This window comes from Vulpes lagopus, chromosome 12, assembly GCF_018345385.1.
Source record: "Vulpes lagopus strain Blue_001 chromosome 12, ASM1834538v1, whole genome shotgun sequence".
NCBI lineage: Eukaryota > Metazoa > Chordata > Mammalia > Carnivora > Canidae > Vulpes > Vulpes lagopus.
The window spans coordinates 71027132-71043784 of record NC_054835.1 but is presented as its reverse complement, the minus strand read 5'-3'; the positions used below and the strand labels follow the sequence as shown (position 1 = coordinate 71043784).

The window sequence follows — 16653 nt, the reverse complement described above, 5'->3', positions numbered from 1 at the left end:
TGACTCTTGTTCTGGGCTGACAAATGCTGAGATAAACTATATGGAAACATTTCTTTTTTTTTTTATGATAGTCATACAGAGAGAGAGAGAGAGAGAAGCAGGCTCCATGCACCGGGAGCCTGATGTGGGATTCGATCCCGGGTCTCCAGGATCGCGCCCTGGGCCAAAGGCAGGCGCCAAACCGCTGCGCCACCCAGGGATCCCCTATGGAAACATTTCTAAGGTGTAATATCAACAGTTTTTTTTTAAGATTTTATTTATTTATTCATGATAGACACACACTCAGAGGCAAAGACACAGGCAGAGGGAGAAGCAGGCTCCATGCAGTGAGCCTGATGCGGGACTCGATCCTGAGACTCCAGGATCATGCCCTGAGCCAAAGGCAGGCATCAAACCACTGAGCCACCCAGGGATCCCAATATCAACAGTTTGGAACAAAATAATATGAAGGCAGCAGTGTGCACCCACATAAATTTATGACAAATCTGTTTTGAGGCTTTTCTTTTTGAAGCTGCAATTCCTAACACAACTCTAAGTATTGTTCCTAAGTCTATGCTCAGATTTTGGATTGTTTTCCTGAAACATCATAAACAAAGATGTTTATAAGCAAGTGTTTGTTATTTGGTAATAGGAATCTAACAAGGTTGAGAAAGTATGTGTGTGTGTGTATAGTATATATGTTATATATATACTTGATGAATGCCTTTGGCAAAATAAGCCATCTTCAACTCATGGCCTTTATTCAAAGAATTTACATTAGGTGACTCAGAAATATATTAACATATATTCCAAATTTACCCTCCAGCCTCAAACATGACACTAGTCAGAACTCAGCCACGCATGGTGCCGGATGGAGTTTAAAACTGCATATTGTCTTCTCATCCCAGTACTTGAGGTTACTAAAACCAAAGGGTGGGATATGTGACCATGCCAGTCATTAGATTATTGTATGTCAGCTCTAAAACCTCCCTGCCAGACTCTGCGAGGCTAGAATTCATTTCTGCCTTGCCAGCTGGCTTACTGAAGTTTCCAATTGGATGTGTTGGGGGACCCTACACGGCAGGACAGAGGAGGGACTTGATTCTGCATTCTGGCTATTTCTTTCAGCAGTCCTGTCCCCGCAATGTCCCTTCACTGGCTGTGGCAGCTGCTTCCAGTCTCTGGCTTTGTCACACGCCTCAGACGGCCTCACTGTGCTCCCTCAGAACCATCAGCACTAGGAATGCAACATCCCCACTCAGAGGTCTAAATCTCAGCTTTCTAGCAACTCTCCTCCAAATTTCTAGATAATCTCAACCTCTTCTTTTATTTTTTTTTTTAAAGATTCTATTTATTTATTCATCAGAGACACACACAGAGAGAGAGGGGCAGAGACATAGGCAGAGAAGCAGGCTTCATGCAGGGAGCCTGACGTGGGACTCGATCCCGGGTCTCCAGGATCACGCCGTCGGCCAAAGGTAGATGCTTAACCGCTGAGCCACCCAGGTGTGTCCCACAACTTCTTTTCCTCCAGACCTAGGGCTGATACCTATGGCTTGGAGTTACCATCTTTGTGTATTACCTCACTGTTCCCTTACTGCTTTTTTTTTTTTTTTTTTTTTTTAGTTTTCCAATACTGGCCTGGCCAATCCCTTATGTTAAATTCTTTGGGAGGGACACCCGGGTGGCTCAGTGGTTGAGCATCTGCCTTTGGTTCAGGGTGTGATCCCAGGGTCCTGGGATTGAGTCCCACATTGGGCTTCCCATTGGGAGCCTGCTTCTCCTTCTGCCTATGTCTCTGCCTCTCTCTCTGTGTCTCTCATGAATAAATAAATAAACATCTTTTAAAAAATTCTCGGGATCCCTGGGTGGCACAGCGGTTTAGCGCCTGCCTTTGGCCCAGGGCGCGATCCTGGGGACCCGGGATCGAATCCCACGTCGGGCTCCCGGTGCATGGAGCCTGCTTCTCCCTCTGCCTCTCTCTCTCTCTCTCTCTCTCTCTGTGACTATCATAAATAAATAAATAAAATTAAAAAATATATTTAAAAAAATTCTCTTTGGGAGAATTCCTAGTGAGGCTTGTGTTTTCTCCAGACTGGATGCTGAATGATACAGGGAATATTTCATGGGATCAACATTTGACACATAGGCATACAAGGCAGGAAAAAAAAAAAAAAGGTCTGCCAATTCACTAACTTGTTGTGCCTCTTTGGCAACATTAGTTCTCTTCTCCAAACTTCTCATCAAGATTTGCTGAACTGGGGATCCCTGGGTGGCTCAGCGGTTTAGCGCCTGCCTTCGGCTCAGGGTGTGATCCTGGAGTCCCGGGATCGAGTCCCACGTCAGGCTCCCTGCATGGAGCCTGTTTCTCCTTCTGCCTGTGTCTCTGCCTCTCTCTCTCTCTCTGTCTCTCTGAATAAATAAATAAAATCTTAAAAAAAGATTTGCTGAACTGTTACCAAAATTAGTGTTCAGAATTAGTAAATATCTCAGAGGGTGCTTGTCTAGGGAGAAAATCAGTAAATCAATATTATTCTCCAATACTATATGAGTTATTGTTAGAGTGCATGAATGTGTTTCTTTCAGAGTAATCTTTCTTTTGTTAAATTTCTTAAAATGAAACCTTTTAATACAAAATGATACATGCATATAATTTATTTTATCACATACATGTACTGGTTTGCTAGGGCTGCTGTAACAAAGTACCACAGATTGAGTGGCATAAATAATAGAAATACATTTTCTTTTTTGTTTTTAAAGATTTTATTTATCTATTCATGAGAGACACAGAGAGAAAGGCAGAGACACAGGCAGAGGGGGAAGCAGGCTCCATGCAGGGAGCCAGATGTGGGACTCGATCCCAGGACTCCAGGATCACACCGTGGGCCGAAGGCAGAGGTTCAATCGCTGAGCCACCCAGGGGTCCCTAGAAATACATTTTTCTTGAAGGTGGAAGTCCAAGATCAAAGTGTTGGCAGGTTTGCTTTCCTCTCAGCTATTCTCCTTGGACTGCAGATGGGGGTCTTCTGGGTCCTCACAAGGTTATCCCTCCGTTTTATCCTAATCTCCTCTTCTTATAAGGACACCAGTCACACTGCATTAAGATCTACCCTAACAACCCTCTCTTGGGTTTGAACTCTTGTTTCCTGGATCCTGTGTCTGTTTTGGGTCTGTCTACTTGCTGTGATGTCAGTTTAACGTTTCAGGATTCCTCTACGCAGCAAACATGTACTGAGCCTTGTGTCAGGCATGGTGCTAGGCACTAGGGAGAGGCAGGTAAGAGGAACAAAGCTACTGCCTACAGGCTGCAATGGCTCTGTGACAGCACAATGAACCAATGTGACTGGAAATCGGAGCAGAGGACCACTTGTCTGGGAGCATAAGAACTGCCCCCTTTACAGATGTCAACATGGAAAAAATAGAAAGGGACTAAAATGTATTGAGTTGTACCATGTCTGAACACATGTAGGTCCTTACCTCATTTAATACTCATACGAGGGCAGCCCGGGGTGGGGGGGGGGGCGGGGGGGGCTCAGCAGTGTAGCGCCGCCTTCAGCCCAGGGCATGATCCTGGAGATCTGGGATCGAGTCCCGCATCCGGCTCCCTGCTCGGGGCCTGCTTCTCCCTCTGCCTGGGTCTCAGTGTCTCTCCTTAATTAGTTATGATACCCACTTTAGGAGGAGAAGGATGGCGAGGTGGGGGGCTAGCCCCGCCCTGTAGCCCCGCCCCGTAGCCCCCGCCCACTGTAGCCCCGCCCCCAGTCCCGCCCCGTGACCACGCCCCATGTAGCCCCGCCCCCTGTAACCACGCCCAGTAACCACGCCCACATATAGCCCCGCCCCGTAGCCCCGCCCCGTAACCACGGCCACTATTCCCCTCCCCTGTAGCCCCGCCCCGTGACCACGCCCCCATGTAAACCCTCGCCCGTGTAGCCCCGCCCCCTTGTAACCACGCCCACTATTCCCCTCCCCGTGGCCCCGCCCCTTGTAACCACGCCCACTATTCCCCTCCCCTGTAGCCCCGCCCGTAGCACCGCCCCCGTAGCACCGCCCCTTCCCCGCCCCCCGCCAGCCCGCAGCCGCTCGGACCTGGGCGCCCGGAGCAGGGTTCGGATGGCGGGCCGCGGAGGGAGCCTGGCGCTCCGGGCGGTGAGCTTGGTGCTGCTGCTCCTGGCCCGGGACGTGGCAGGTAGCCCTCCCCGCGGGTCTGGTCGGCCGGCACGGCTGCGGGCGGAGTATCCGAAAGTGGGTCTGGCCCGGGGCTCCCAGCCCCCCGGCCCGGCGGCCCTCCGCGCACCCGTTACTGGCGGTTCCCCGCAGCCTGGCCTGTGCGCTTCCAGGGGCTCGGACGGGGGGCGGGGTGCAGGGCTGGGGGATGGCCCTGGGGCCAGCGCCGCTCTTTCCTTCTTGCTTGGCCTTGGCTCCTGGCCTCTTCTTAGTGACACCCAGCTATCTGCTGTCTCTCTCCCTTGAAGATTTTTTGGAGCCCAAGATTATTAGAATTTGTGTGTGTGTGTGTGTGTGTGGACACGGGGGCCCTACTGAACCCCGGCAGGAAATGAACAGGAACTAGGGATTGTGAATGCCAAGTGCATCAGGCACTCTGAGGCTTATGAGAAAGGGGCTTTAAGTCCAGCCAGACTTGACACCTGTTTGAAAATGGAATTATTATTATTTTTTAAATTATTTTTTATTTTTAAAGATTTATTTATTTATTTATGATAGAGAGAGAGGCAGAGACACAGGAGGAGGGAGAAGCAGGCTCCATGCCGGGAGCCCGATGCAGGACTCGATCCCGGGACTCCAGGATCGCGCCCTGGGCCAAAGGCAGGCGCCAAACCGCTGAGCCACCCATGGATCCCCTGAAAATGGAATTAAAATGGTAGCACCTAATGTTCAGTTTTGCGTCTGTTACCCTGAGCCACAGAGGAGAATATGGTGAATTAGTAAGAGTTACTTCTCTTTTATTTCATAGCTCCGAAGTGCTTTCTCAAACCAGTGTGTTAGGGTAGTCAGTTCCAGAATCCCTACCAAATATTCCTTCTGTGTGCCTGCCAGGAGAGGTGCCAGAAAACAACTTATTAGCCTTCTTTGGGGGTGTGGGTGATGGGGGCTGTTCCAAGAAGCTAGGCATCTGAGAGGAAGGGAGAGGTTGTGGCCAGGATAAAGCATAAGCTGGATTTTAAAAGCCCCTTATGAATAAGAATTGACCTTAATCATATACTTTAAGATGTCTGTCTTCTTCTCACAGCCTCTTTGGACTCTTTGAGCTCTGCGTTTGGTCAACCTTCAGAATACAGAACAGTAAGTAGGAGCCCACTTGTATTATTTCCACTCCCACGGGGTTCGGGTTGGGGCTAGTTTTCAGGTCTGACTTGCCAGTTTTTGTTTTTTTTTTTTTCCCCTGACCTGCCACTTTTGAAACTGTTGACTGCCTCTTTAGAAATCAGATTCTAAGGCAGGCCTTTTGATGCAGATCAAAATTGTAAATTTTGGCCAGAAATAGCTCAGTCCTTGAAGGCCTCAGCACTTTGTTTCCTTTAATAGTTTCTTTGATGATTCAAAAGTCCTTGGTCTAATGGTTATGTTTTGTACTAGACATTTTATGAACATTATCTAAATAAGTCTGTGGAAGCAAATGAAGACCAACTAAATGAAAACAAGCAAAAGCAAGATTTCAGAGCTTGATGTGTAGCACAGGATTCAGCCACACATCTTTTGTGTTTTGGTGGAAACTCAAAGGCTGGCAGAGGAGAGAGAAAGCGCTATAGTGGGAAGAAGGGAGGATTTCAGGTGTGCCCTAATTGGAGGCTGTTGGCCTGGGGAAGCTAACTAGAAGGTGGGCTAACTAGAAGCAGGAATCCTATGTGAAGGGTAAGATGTGCATATTTGGCTTTCTCTGGTTGGTGCTAAGTTAGAAGTGGGGAAAAACATTAGTGAACTTGTCAGTATCAATCAAATCCTGGCCATTTTGGGCTAGTTGTTATGTAGGTTATTGTTTGGCTTCCTGGATTGTCATTAAAGATAGCTGTCTGACTTCTTACAAGTCTGACTTATACTAGACTGGCTTCCTGGGTTGGTTATTCTAAATAATGAATTGGTTTCCTGGGTAGGCTGCTGTAGGTTGTGGGTCAGAGTTTTTTATATACGTGTGTGTGTGTGTGTGTGTGTGTGTGTCTATTAGAAAGAGAGAAAAAACACATAAGTGGTAGGGGAGTGGGGTGCAGAGGGATAGAAAGAATCTTAAGCCCAGCATGGACCCTATGGTGGGACTCGATCTTGTGACCCCAAAATGATGACCTGAGCCAAAATCAAGAGTCAGACGCTTAACTGACTGAGCTACTCAGGTCCTCCACAGTTCAATTTTAATAAGTGATATTACATTGTCTGTTTGTATATTCAGTCTCTCAATCCTCATAGTGACCTTGTAAGATATTATTTTATGTATAAGGATATCGACCTCAAGGGGTTAAGTAACTTTGAGTATTCAAATCAGAGTAGACCTCTCCAGGAAACCTTCCCATCCCATTTTCTAACTCCAGAGGAGATACAGATGCACTTTTTCTTTGTTTCCATTCAACCTATACTGCATCATCATCATCGTTATCATCATCACATGACAGTGTAGGGAAGATTATTTATTTAAGATTTTTAAAATTTATTCATGAGAGACACAGAGAGAGAGAGAGAGAGAGAGAGAGGCAGAGAGGCAGAGACAGGCAGAGGGAGAAGCAGGCTCCATGCGGGGAGCCCGACGTGGGACTCGATCCCAGGTCTCCAGGATCATGCCCTGGGCCAAAGGCGGCACTAAACCTCTAAGCCACCAGGGCTGCCGTAGGAAAGATTTAAAAGCTTTACACTTCTAAGTTCTCAACTGGGGCCTCTTGAACACAAGACAGTTTAACAAGAAAAAAAAAAAAAAACCAAGCAAGTTTATTAAGTGTATCATACATACACACATGGAAGCATTCAGAGATGAGTAACTCAAAGAGGTGGTTTAGAACTCTTATATAGAGCAAATTTCTAGAGACCTGACAGGACAAAGTAAAATGGTTTTAGGCTTCCAAGGGTGGGATACTATAGGAAGGTAAATATATGGGAAGAAACTACAGAGTAAGGTTTGTTTGCAGGTTCCTCCGGGGCCACCTTGGGCAGAGTCTAGAGTTGTCTTCAGTAAAGGAGAAACTATATTCTGCCTTTGGGCAGAAAAGGGGAGAATACAGAGCACTTTTCTTGGGATTGCTACTTCTTAATTGCCTTAAGCTCAAAATATATTTTATGTCAAAGAGTCATATTTTTGGGATGACATATTCTGGTTTCCTTCAACGGTAAATGCTATCTCATCATAGCATTGAATTGTAATTGCCTGTTTGCCTGTCTCCTTTCAGTAAACTGTATACTCCTGTGATCAAGTATGATGTCTTATTTGTTATTTGGTCTCTAATCTTCAGCTCTTAGCAGACCCCAATAATACATTTTGATCAGATGACTCCATTTTTGGGTGGTTTGATTTTCTCTCAGAAAATGGGAATAACCCCAGCTCCATCTCAAGGCTGGGATTAGGATAAGGTGAGTTGGGTGCCTAGTGTGCAAATTTTTTTTTTCTTTTTCTAGGGTGCAAATTAAAAAGAAATATTATTTACTCATGAGAGACACAAAGAGAGGCAGAGACATAGGCAGAGGGAGAAGCAGGTCCCATACAGGGGGCCTTATGTGGGACTCGAGCCTGGGACTCCAGGAACATGCCCTGAGCCGAAGACAGGCGCCCAACTGCTGAGTTGCCTAGGCATCCTGCTAGGGTGCAAAATTTAAAAAGGCACTCACTCTCAGGAGGCAAATGCTACAGGACTCTGCTCAGTTTGTACAGGATTATTAAAAGAATGAATTACTCAAGAGATTTTTGTTTTCTTCCCCAGTTCTGTTGCCACTGCTCTGGTTTAGGGTCCCCATTACCTCTGACCTAGGCTAGCATAGTGGCCCCCTATGCAATTTTCCTGAACTCTTTACTATCTCCACTTCCTGACCCCTGCTACACACTGCTGCTGCAATTCCTTTCAAAACTTCAGCTCTAGGTATGCCTGAGTGGCTCAGTGGTTGACGATCTGCCTTTGGCTCAGGGCATGATCCCGGGATTCTGGGATCAAGTCCCACATCAGGCTTCCCACATGGAGCCTGCTTCTCCCCTTCCTGTGTCTCTGCCTCTTTCTCTCCGTGTTTTTCATGAATAAATAAAATCTTAAAAAAAAAAACTTCAGTTCTAAGTACAGCATGTCCCTATGCAGAACATAGAGACTTCCCAGTGTCAACAGAGTGTCCTTACTGCAGCCTATCTTTCTACCTGTACCTTCCACTGTTTTCCCATAGCTTATGCTCTTCTATCCCTATGCTAGTGCCACACTGTTTTTTTTTTTTTAAGGTTTATTTATTCATTTGAGAGAGAGAGTGCATGGTGTGGGGAGAGGAGAAAGAGAGAAGCAGACTCCCTCTAACACCTCTCTTAAAATCTTATTCATTTATTGAATTTTTCAAAAGAAAATATTCAGAGTATAAAGCTCTGAGAATTACTTAAAAGCATATCACATCCTTCTACAAATATTAAATTGATTCTAAGAAATAAGTAAAAATGCGAGATGGCCCTCTTCCAGAATGAGAGTGTCTTCTAAAGCTCTGAGGAGCAGTCTGCCATGGGTATAAACTCTCTTCTATAGTTGGCATGTCGTGGCATGTAATTTAGAGCCTCCCCTGATGGTGAACCTATTCTGAATTGTTTTTCTTCTGTCATAAATTTGGGTAACTGAATAAAACTAAGGGTTGGTGGAGGCATAATTTATTAATGAAATTATTTGACCTCATTGATAAAAGTGAAAAGTATTTATTCATAAAGCCTCATGTTTCCACTCAGAAAATCCAGGAAGTGAGTGGCCTAAATTTAATGAAGTTAAATGGTGGGTAGCCAAAGTTAGCTTTGAAATCAAGAGAATGAGACTGGAAACAGACTGGAATACCAACATTGTCTTCCAGCTGGCTAGATACCTTGGGGATCTGAGAGACATCAAAGATCTTCTGCTTAAAAAACAAAACACAACAAACAAAACTTCCTTACCAGCCTGTTAGTGCTCCTCAAAATTCATATGTTAGTCATTCTTTGAGACGAAAGCATTTGAAAGCTTCTGTTGAATATAAAAAACCCTAAGACCTTCAGGCTAAATAGATTGATTTTATTTTATTTTTTTAATTTTTATTTATTTATGATAGTCACAGAGAGAGAGAGAGAGGGGCAGAGACACAGGTAGAGGGAGAAGCAGGCTCCATGCACCGGGAGCCCGATGTAGGATTCGATCCCGGGTCTCCAGGATTGCGCCCTGGGCCAAAGGCAAGCGCCAAACCACTGCGCCACCCAGGGATCCCAATAGATTGATTTTAATTAGTTGTTTATCTAGTCAGTCAGATAGTGGGCATAGGCAAGATATGTTTTAGCTAAAAAAAGGGAGGCAGGAAAGGTCTAGAGCAGGAGCTCCCTGAAATTGTGTGCCAAATTGTGTATCTCAGTGTATTCCCCTTATCTTCCAAACGTAGTCTAAGTGGATTGGATGTCAAGATGATTGGGAACAGCAGTTCCTAAACCCAGTCCTAGCTGAATCAGAATTCAGGGGCCTCTAGACACACGGATTCTAACCCTGGAGATGCTAATTGAATCTGGCATGAGGTCCCAAATCAGTGTTTTCTTTTCTTTCTTTTTTCTTTAAGTTTTATTTAATCCATTTAGTTCACAGTGTAATATTAGTTTCAGGTGGACAATATAGTGATTCAGCACTTCCATACAACACCCGGTGCTCATCACCACAAATGCACTCCTTAATCCTCATCATCTACTTCATCTACTTCACAGCCACCTTTCCCCCACTGCCCCCCCCCCCCCCCCCGCAGCCCCAACCTCCTCTCTGGTAACCATCAGTTTGTTCTCTGTAGTTAAGAGTCTGTTTCTTGGTTTGCCTCCCTCTCAGTTTTGTTTTGTCTTTCCTTTGCTTGTTTGTTTTGTTTCTTAAATTCCACATATGAGTGAAATCCTACAGTATTTGTCTTTCTCTGACTTCTTTTGCTCAGCACAATACTCTCCAGCTTCATCCATGTCATTGCAAATGGCAGTAAATCAGTGTTTTTAACACGCTTCTGAGGTCACATGCTCAGGCAGCCCTGTGTGGGTCCACTGGGGCTAGTTGTTAACACTAAACACTCACTGAACACCTTCCGCTTAAGCAACTCACAAATGACCCTCTTCCTTCTCTCTGAACAATTGCCACAGCATAATGACCATTTCCTGGCTGTAGGTAGCCTACCCTCTTATTTGTATACCAGCAGACTACTTCCCATCAGTAGAGTTGTATTCTTACCGAGACTTAAGTGTGTGTGTTCACAAGCCTGTTGTGGCAGTTACCAGTCTCATTTTAACTAAAAATGTAAGGACAATAAAAACATGAGTATAAAGAAATAAAGTCATGGATTATATGAGGACTGAATTGAATGCTTTTGAAAGACTTGGTAAAAGACATATTGTTAAAAAAAAGTTGCTGTCGAGTTAGGTGTAGGTGAAACAACTGTAAATAATTGTAACAAGATTTTTAAAAATTGTATATTACATTGTTTTAAATTCTCACAGTATTTTTTTTTTAAGATTTTATTTTTAAGGAATTTCTACAACTAGCATGGAGCTTAAATCTGCAACCCCAAGATCAAGAGTTGCATGCTCTACCGACTGAGGCAGTCAGGCACTCCTTAAATTCTCACTGTATTTTAAAATAGTGGTTCTCAGCTGGGGGCAGTTTTGCCCTCCAGCAGACATTTAGACTGTTATTTTGATCATCATCATTGGGGAGTTGATACTGGCATCTAGTGGATAGAGAACATCCTACAACATACAGTCCAGCCTCCCACTCCAAAGAATTATCTGGTCCAAAATATAAACTGTGGTTGAGTAATCATGTTTTAAAGAAAGGAAAACAGTGTGTACTTATTATGGGTATCATTTTTGCAGTGATAGCACACAGAACTCCTAATTATAGTTGACTCCTGAACAATATGGGGATGGGGATGCCGCCCCCGCCCCCCAATAGTCAAAATTCTAAGTATAACTTTTGACTCCAAAATTTAACTGCTAAGAGCCTACTGTTGACCAGAGGCCTTGCTAATAAATAAAGACTTGATTAGGGGCACCTAGGTGACTTAGTTGGCTAAGCTTCCTGACTTTATTTTGGCTCAGGTTATGATTTCAGGCTCACGAGATTGAGCCCCTCATTGGGTCATTGGGTTCGACACTCAGTGGGGAGCCTGCTTAAGATTCTCTCTCTTCCTCTGCCCCTACCCCATTCCTCCCTCTCTCGTCCTCTCTCTCTCTCTCTATTAGAAAAAAAAAAGAGAGTTGATTAATACACATTTTGTATGTGTTACATTCTTACCGGTATTTTTGTAAGTTAGAGAAAATAAAATGTTATTAAGAAAATCCCAAGGGAGACAAAATACATTTAAATACATGTTTGTTCAAGGGTCAGCTGAAGTTGAAACATTCAAAGGAAAGATCTCTTGTATCAGGATTAGATTCAGCTGCAAGTAACAAGAGACAAAATAGGAGCACACAGTGCTGCCATCCTAGAATGTGCCCTTTATCCTCCTGATGTATAAGATAGAGATTAGAGCTCCATGCACCCAGAAGCAGGATGGAGGAATGGACAGAGAAAAAAATTGAGGGAAACAAAGGACAAGTAACTGCTTTCTCTTAAAGGACATTCCCAGAAGCTACTGCACAGTAATTCCATGTATATCCCTAGCTACAAGGAAAATTATATTATAGTAGCATTACAGGTGGCCCTATGTGTCTTATATCCAAAAATTGGAAATTTTGTTTTTCATCTATGTGTTTTATGCTAAAATGTTTAGGGTATATATATACATATATGTGTGTATATATACATGTGTATGTGTATATATATATGCAAATACAGTTATTGTTTTCTTGCTTTAATTGATTTTATCAACTAAACAACCAACTACCACTTGTCCCAATCTCATTGGATAAGAGGGCATCCACTCTGCCTGTGAGAGCAGCTTCACAAGGCATCATCTTAATGAGCTTTGGGCAGCATATCAGGCTCCTGAATGAGGGCTAAATGAGAGAATGGGAAGGGTCAACAAAACCTCTTTTACTTTAGATTTTAATCCATGGCCATCCCTGCTTAGGTCTTTATAAATCCAGATAATATCAATAGAAAAATGCACTGCATTTATTCAGAGTGCTAAACCAGGATGACTTCTTTTATTCTGAAGTGAGAAAAGTGATTACCATTTACCAAAGCAAGTATATATATATATATAAACATATGTCTATAAAATAGAAATATAGTGGACCATATATTTGACCTTTGTTAAAGTGAGACTGCACACCATAGTCTGATCGCTGTGACCACATCTAGTCCTGGCCCTGCTGGAGATTAGCAGCTGTGAGAAAGATATATCATTTGTCTAGCCTCAAATCCATCTAATCACAGGGTTGAGTTCCATGATGCCATGTCACTTTCTTAGGGCTGCCGTACTAAAGTTCCACAAACTGGAGGAGTTGAACAACATAAATTGAATGTCCCACAGTTCTGGAGGCTAGAAGTCCTAAATCAAGGTGTTGGTAGAATTGGTTCCTCTTGAGGGCTGTGAGGGAGAATCTGTTCCATGCCTATCTCCCAGGTTCTGGGAGTCCCAGATGTTTTTTTTTTTTTCTTGTAAATGGCATTCACTTTGTCTTCTCATGATCTTCCCTCTGTTTTAACTCTATGTCCAAATTTTCTCTTTTTTATAAGGACACCAGTCATATTGGATTAGGGTCCATTCTACGGACCTCATTTCAACTTAATTTCCTATATAAAGACCCTGTTTCCAATAACATCACATTCTGAGGTGCTGGTGGTTACAACTTTAACTTAATCACTTTTTGAATGGGTATAATTCAATCCATAACAACCCGTAAGGATGGTCTAATTCTGAACCTGCTGTTTTCTTTGGTGCTGTTGGTTAAATGCCAGTATCTTAAAGGTCCAGACTAAAAGATTAGATTCCTGAGTTTATCTTGACATTATGCCAAGGGATTAATTAAGATGGAATGTAACAACATTCATTTGGAGTTAGTAATAAAGTACAAATTACAAAGTGGGTATGATGGTGTGTCTTGGACTTTCATTTAAAAATCAGCCAGACTGGGGTGCCTGGGTAGCTTAGTCAGTTCGGTGTCTGACTTTTGATTTTGGCTCAGGTCATGATCTCAGGGTTGTCAGGTCAGATCCTGCATCAGGCTCTGCACTAGGCATGGAGTGTGGTTGAAATATTTTCTCCCTCCCTCTCCTTCAGGGTCCTCTAAAAAAAAGATAAAAATAAATAAATAAAATAACCAGACCGAGGTCCCTTTCTTACATAGTAGGTATTAAACTATTGCTTCAATATTGCACCTGATTTTTGCATTAAAAAAATCTTTCTTGGGCAGCCCTGGTTTAGCACTGCCTTCAGCCCGGGGCATGATCCTGGAGACTCAGGATCAAGTCCCACATTGGGCTCCCTCCATGGAGCCTGTTTCTTCCTCTGCCTGTGTCTCTGCCTCTCTCTGTGTGTCTCTCATGAATGAATAAATAAAATCTTTTTAAAAAAATCTTTCTTGTGTGTGGGAAATAGAACTATTTTTGTAGGATGTTTCTAGGAAATCTAGGAGACTTGGGACTTTGTCTTATCCTCAGCTATTTTGTGATGAGAATGTCTCAGTTTTGTAATTTCTGTTTTTCTTTCTCTTTTCTAGCCAAACTGCAATCAGTATAAATTACCAGGATGTCCCAGAGACTTTAGCCCTGTGTGTGGAAGCGACATGTCCACTTATCCCAATGAGTGTACTCTGTGCATGAAAATCAGGTAACATAGTTTTATAGTATAGACTGGTCAAGTTTTCCTTAGTCCTTTTCTTGATTTTTGATTACATAGGAAGTAGCAATTCTTTTCTTGGATGTAAGAATCAAATGTGACATAATAGTTCTGTTTTCAGACTGACATTTAAAAAGGCAGAATCAGGGACGCCTGGGTCGCTCAGCGGTTGGATGCTTGCCTTCGGCTCAGGTTGTGATCCCGGGATCCAGGATGGAGTCCTACATTGGGCTTCCTGCAGGGAGCCTGCTTCTCCCTCAGTCTGTGTCTCTCATGAATAAATAAATCTTAAAAAAATAAATAAATAAAAAGGCAGATTCATTCAGTGCATTTCCCAGGTCAAAGTTAGAGAATGACATTTGTGAGTAGCCAACTATAGACCAGATAACCAGGTTATGTTACTCTCCATGAATGGGCAGTTTCCCCAAATTAAGAGTATATTTAATTCTTTTTTTAAAATTTTTTTTAGTATATTTAATTCTTAAACTCTGTGACATATTCATCTTTCCTTTATTTTTACTCATATTTTTTTTTAATTTTTTATTTATTTATGATAGTCACAGAGAGAGAGAGAGAGGCAGAGACACAGGTGGAGGGAGAAGCAGGCTCCATGCACCGGGAGCCTGATGTGGGATTCGAGAAGCAGGCTCCATGCACCGGGAGCCTGATGTGGGATTCGATCCCGGGTCTCCAGGATCGCGCCCTGGGCCAAAGGCAGGCGCCAAACCGCTGCGCCACCCAGGGATCCCTTTACTCATATTTTTAAAAAATGGTTTTTTAAGTAGGCTCCACACCCAATGTGGTTCTTGAACTTATGACCCTGAGATCAAGAGTTGCATGTTCCACTGACTGAGCCAGCCAGGTGCCTCTTGAATCGTCTTTTAAATTCAGAGGGCATGTGCAAGTAACCTGTATCCCCTGCAATATGAACTGGGACATAGGTCTTAATCATTCCACCTAGTAGAATGTTAAGCAATGTATGTTATGCTTGATGCCCTTCATGTCACTCACAGGTGATGTGACTCCTATAGGTATGAAGCAGGGTGAATCACAGGGTTAAGATGCATTTCAAATAACCATGTAGTGCTAATATAAAATTCATGAATTACTCAGTTTATTGCAAACTTTATCACACAAGTTAGTCACACAAGAAAACTAGTGGAGGGGATTAATGAACCACTCTGAAGAGGATCCATGAAGGAGGCATCACAAGGCAAGCAGTGAGGCACCTCTCCAGTGACAAGCTTTGGCCTTGATTTCTGTCATGCCACTCTGTGCTGACAGCCTCCAGCAGCAGCTGTCCTGGCACAGCAAACTTACACCTATAGCCTGGGTGGTTGGTTGGCCTTAAAATGTCTGCCGGACGGCTTCTTCATTTAAGGATCTGCTTGGTTGGGGGTAACAGTTGTATCCAAACATTTTTGCCGCATCAGCTCCATCCACTTGGTCTTACCATAGACGTTTTCAAACAAGTTACTTATCTGTTGGTTACAGAGCCAATGCGTATGGGCACACTCTAAGTCTGCATCAGACATTGACCAACAATTAATTATAGGAGTTCACATTGGCCACTGAGACTCCATCTTGTCTTCCTCTAACTTAGCTTAATGTCAACCCTGAGTAGGAATCACATACAAAGTAGCACCCTATGACAAGGGATGCTGATTTGTATTTTGGGGGTTCATTCTCTGGTGTCAGTCTTTTTTTTTTTTTTTTTAAGGTTTTATTTATTTATTCATGAGAGACACAGAAAGAGAGAGAGGCAAAGACACAGGCAGAGGGAGAAACAGGCTCCATGCAGGGAGGCCACATGGGACTTGATCCCGGGACTCCAAGATCAGGCTCCGGGCCGAAGGCAATGCTAAACTGCTCAGCCACCCTGGCTGCCCCTGGTGTCAGTCTTTAGTGAGTTACTAGGTCTTCTCAGTATGCATTTTTGAGGTTAGCACCCTATACCCTAGGGTTAGAAAAAAGTGGCCAACTTGGGGCTTTTACACTCATTTTTTAACCAGATGTAGCTTTAAAAATGTTTAAGTTAGCATCACCTTAGAAGGAATCCAACGTATAACGACATGGGTCTTTTTGGTACAAAGAGCGGGACAGTTTCGGTATGGGAGGTAATAAATGTGTCTTTATGGTTGTTCAATTTGCAGGGAAGATGGGCGTGACGTTAAAATAATCCGGAGTGGACCGTGTTGATGGAGCAGTCCACAGAAGAGAATTCAGAGAAACCACCTTCAACAGTATATGCTAGATGAATTCCATTTTCCCTTTTTCTCTTTCCTATGTTCTTTTGCATGGGATTTGTTAGCCCACATTTTCTGAAAGGAGGTGTGGAAGAGAGCTAAGTGCAGTGACTGATAATTAAAACAAACACAAAAAATCCTTGTTTCTTGGCTTTTACCCCTTGAGTTAAGCTTATTGCCCAGGTGCCTTGTGTATTGCTTTATTTAGCTGGAATAAAATCAGCATTGTATTCAAGTATTGCTGTTCTCTCTTGAATACCCATTCTTACTCTGCAGCCTCCTGGTGACTCTTTTCCTTTCAGGCAAAGGTCAATTTCATTAGGGCAAAGTGGAGTCTTCGTTGAGAGGGCAACATTTATTCTACTTCCCCCTTCCTCCAAATCTTACAGAGTTAATGTAATGGGGACAGTGTTCTGCACAGAGCACATAACCATGAAATACTTGGAGCTGATTTTAGCCCGAGCCAGTAAAGTCAAAGAATCAT

General features: G+C 43.5%; 1 protein-coding gene across 1 annotated transcript; it reads left to right on the top strand.

Moving 5' to 3' along the window:
* The first annotated feature begins 4043 nt into the window (after positions 1 to 4043).
* Positions 4044 to 16404, top strand: SPINK2 (serine peptidase inhibitor Kazal type 2). Its single transcript, XM_041726221.1, has 4 exons — positions 4044 to 4168; positions 5231 to 5283; positions 13805 to 13914; positions 16077 to 16404. The coding sequence occupies exons 1-4, from the start codon at positions 4093 to 4095 to the stop codon at positions 16120 to 16122; spliced, it is 285 nt and encodes a 94-aa protein (XP_041582155.1). The 5' UTR covers positions 4044 to 4092; the 3' UTR covers positions 16123 to 16404.
* Positions 16405 to 16653: the final 249 nt, after the last annotated feature.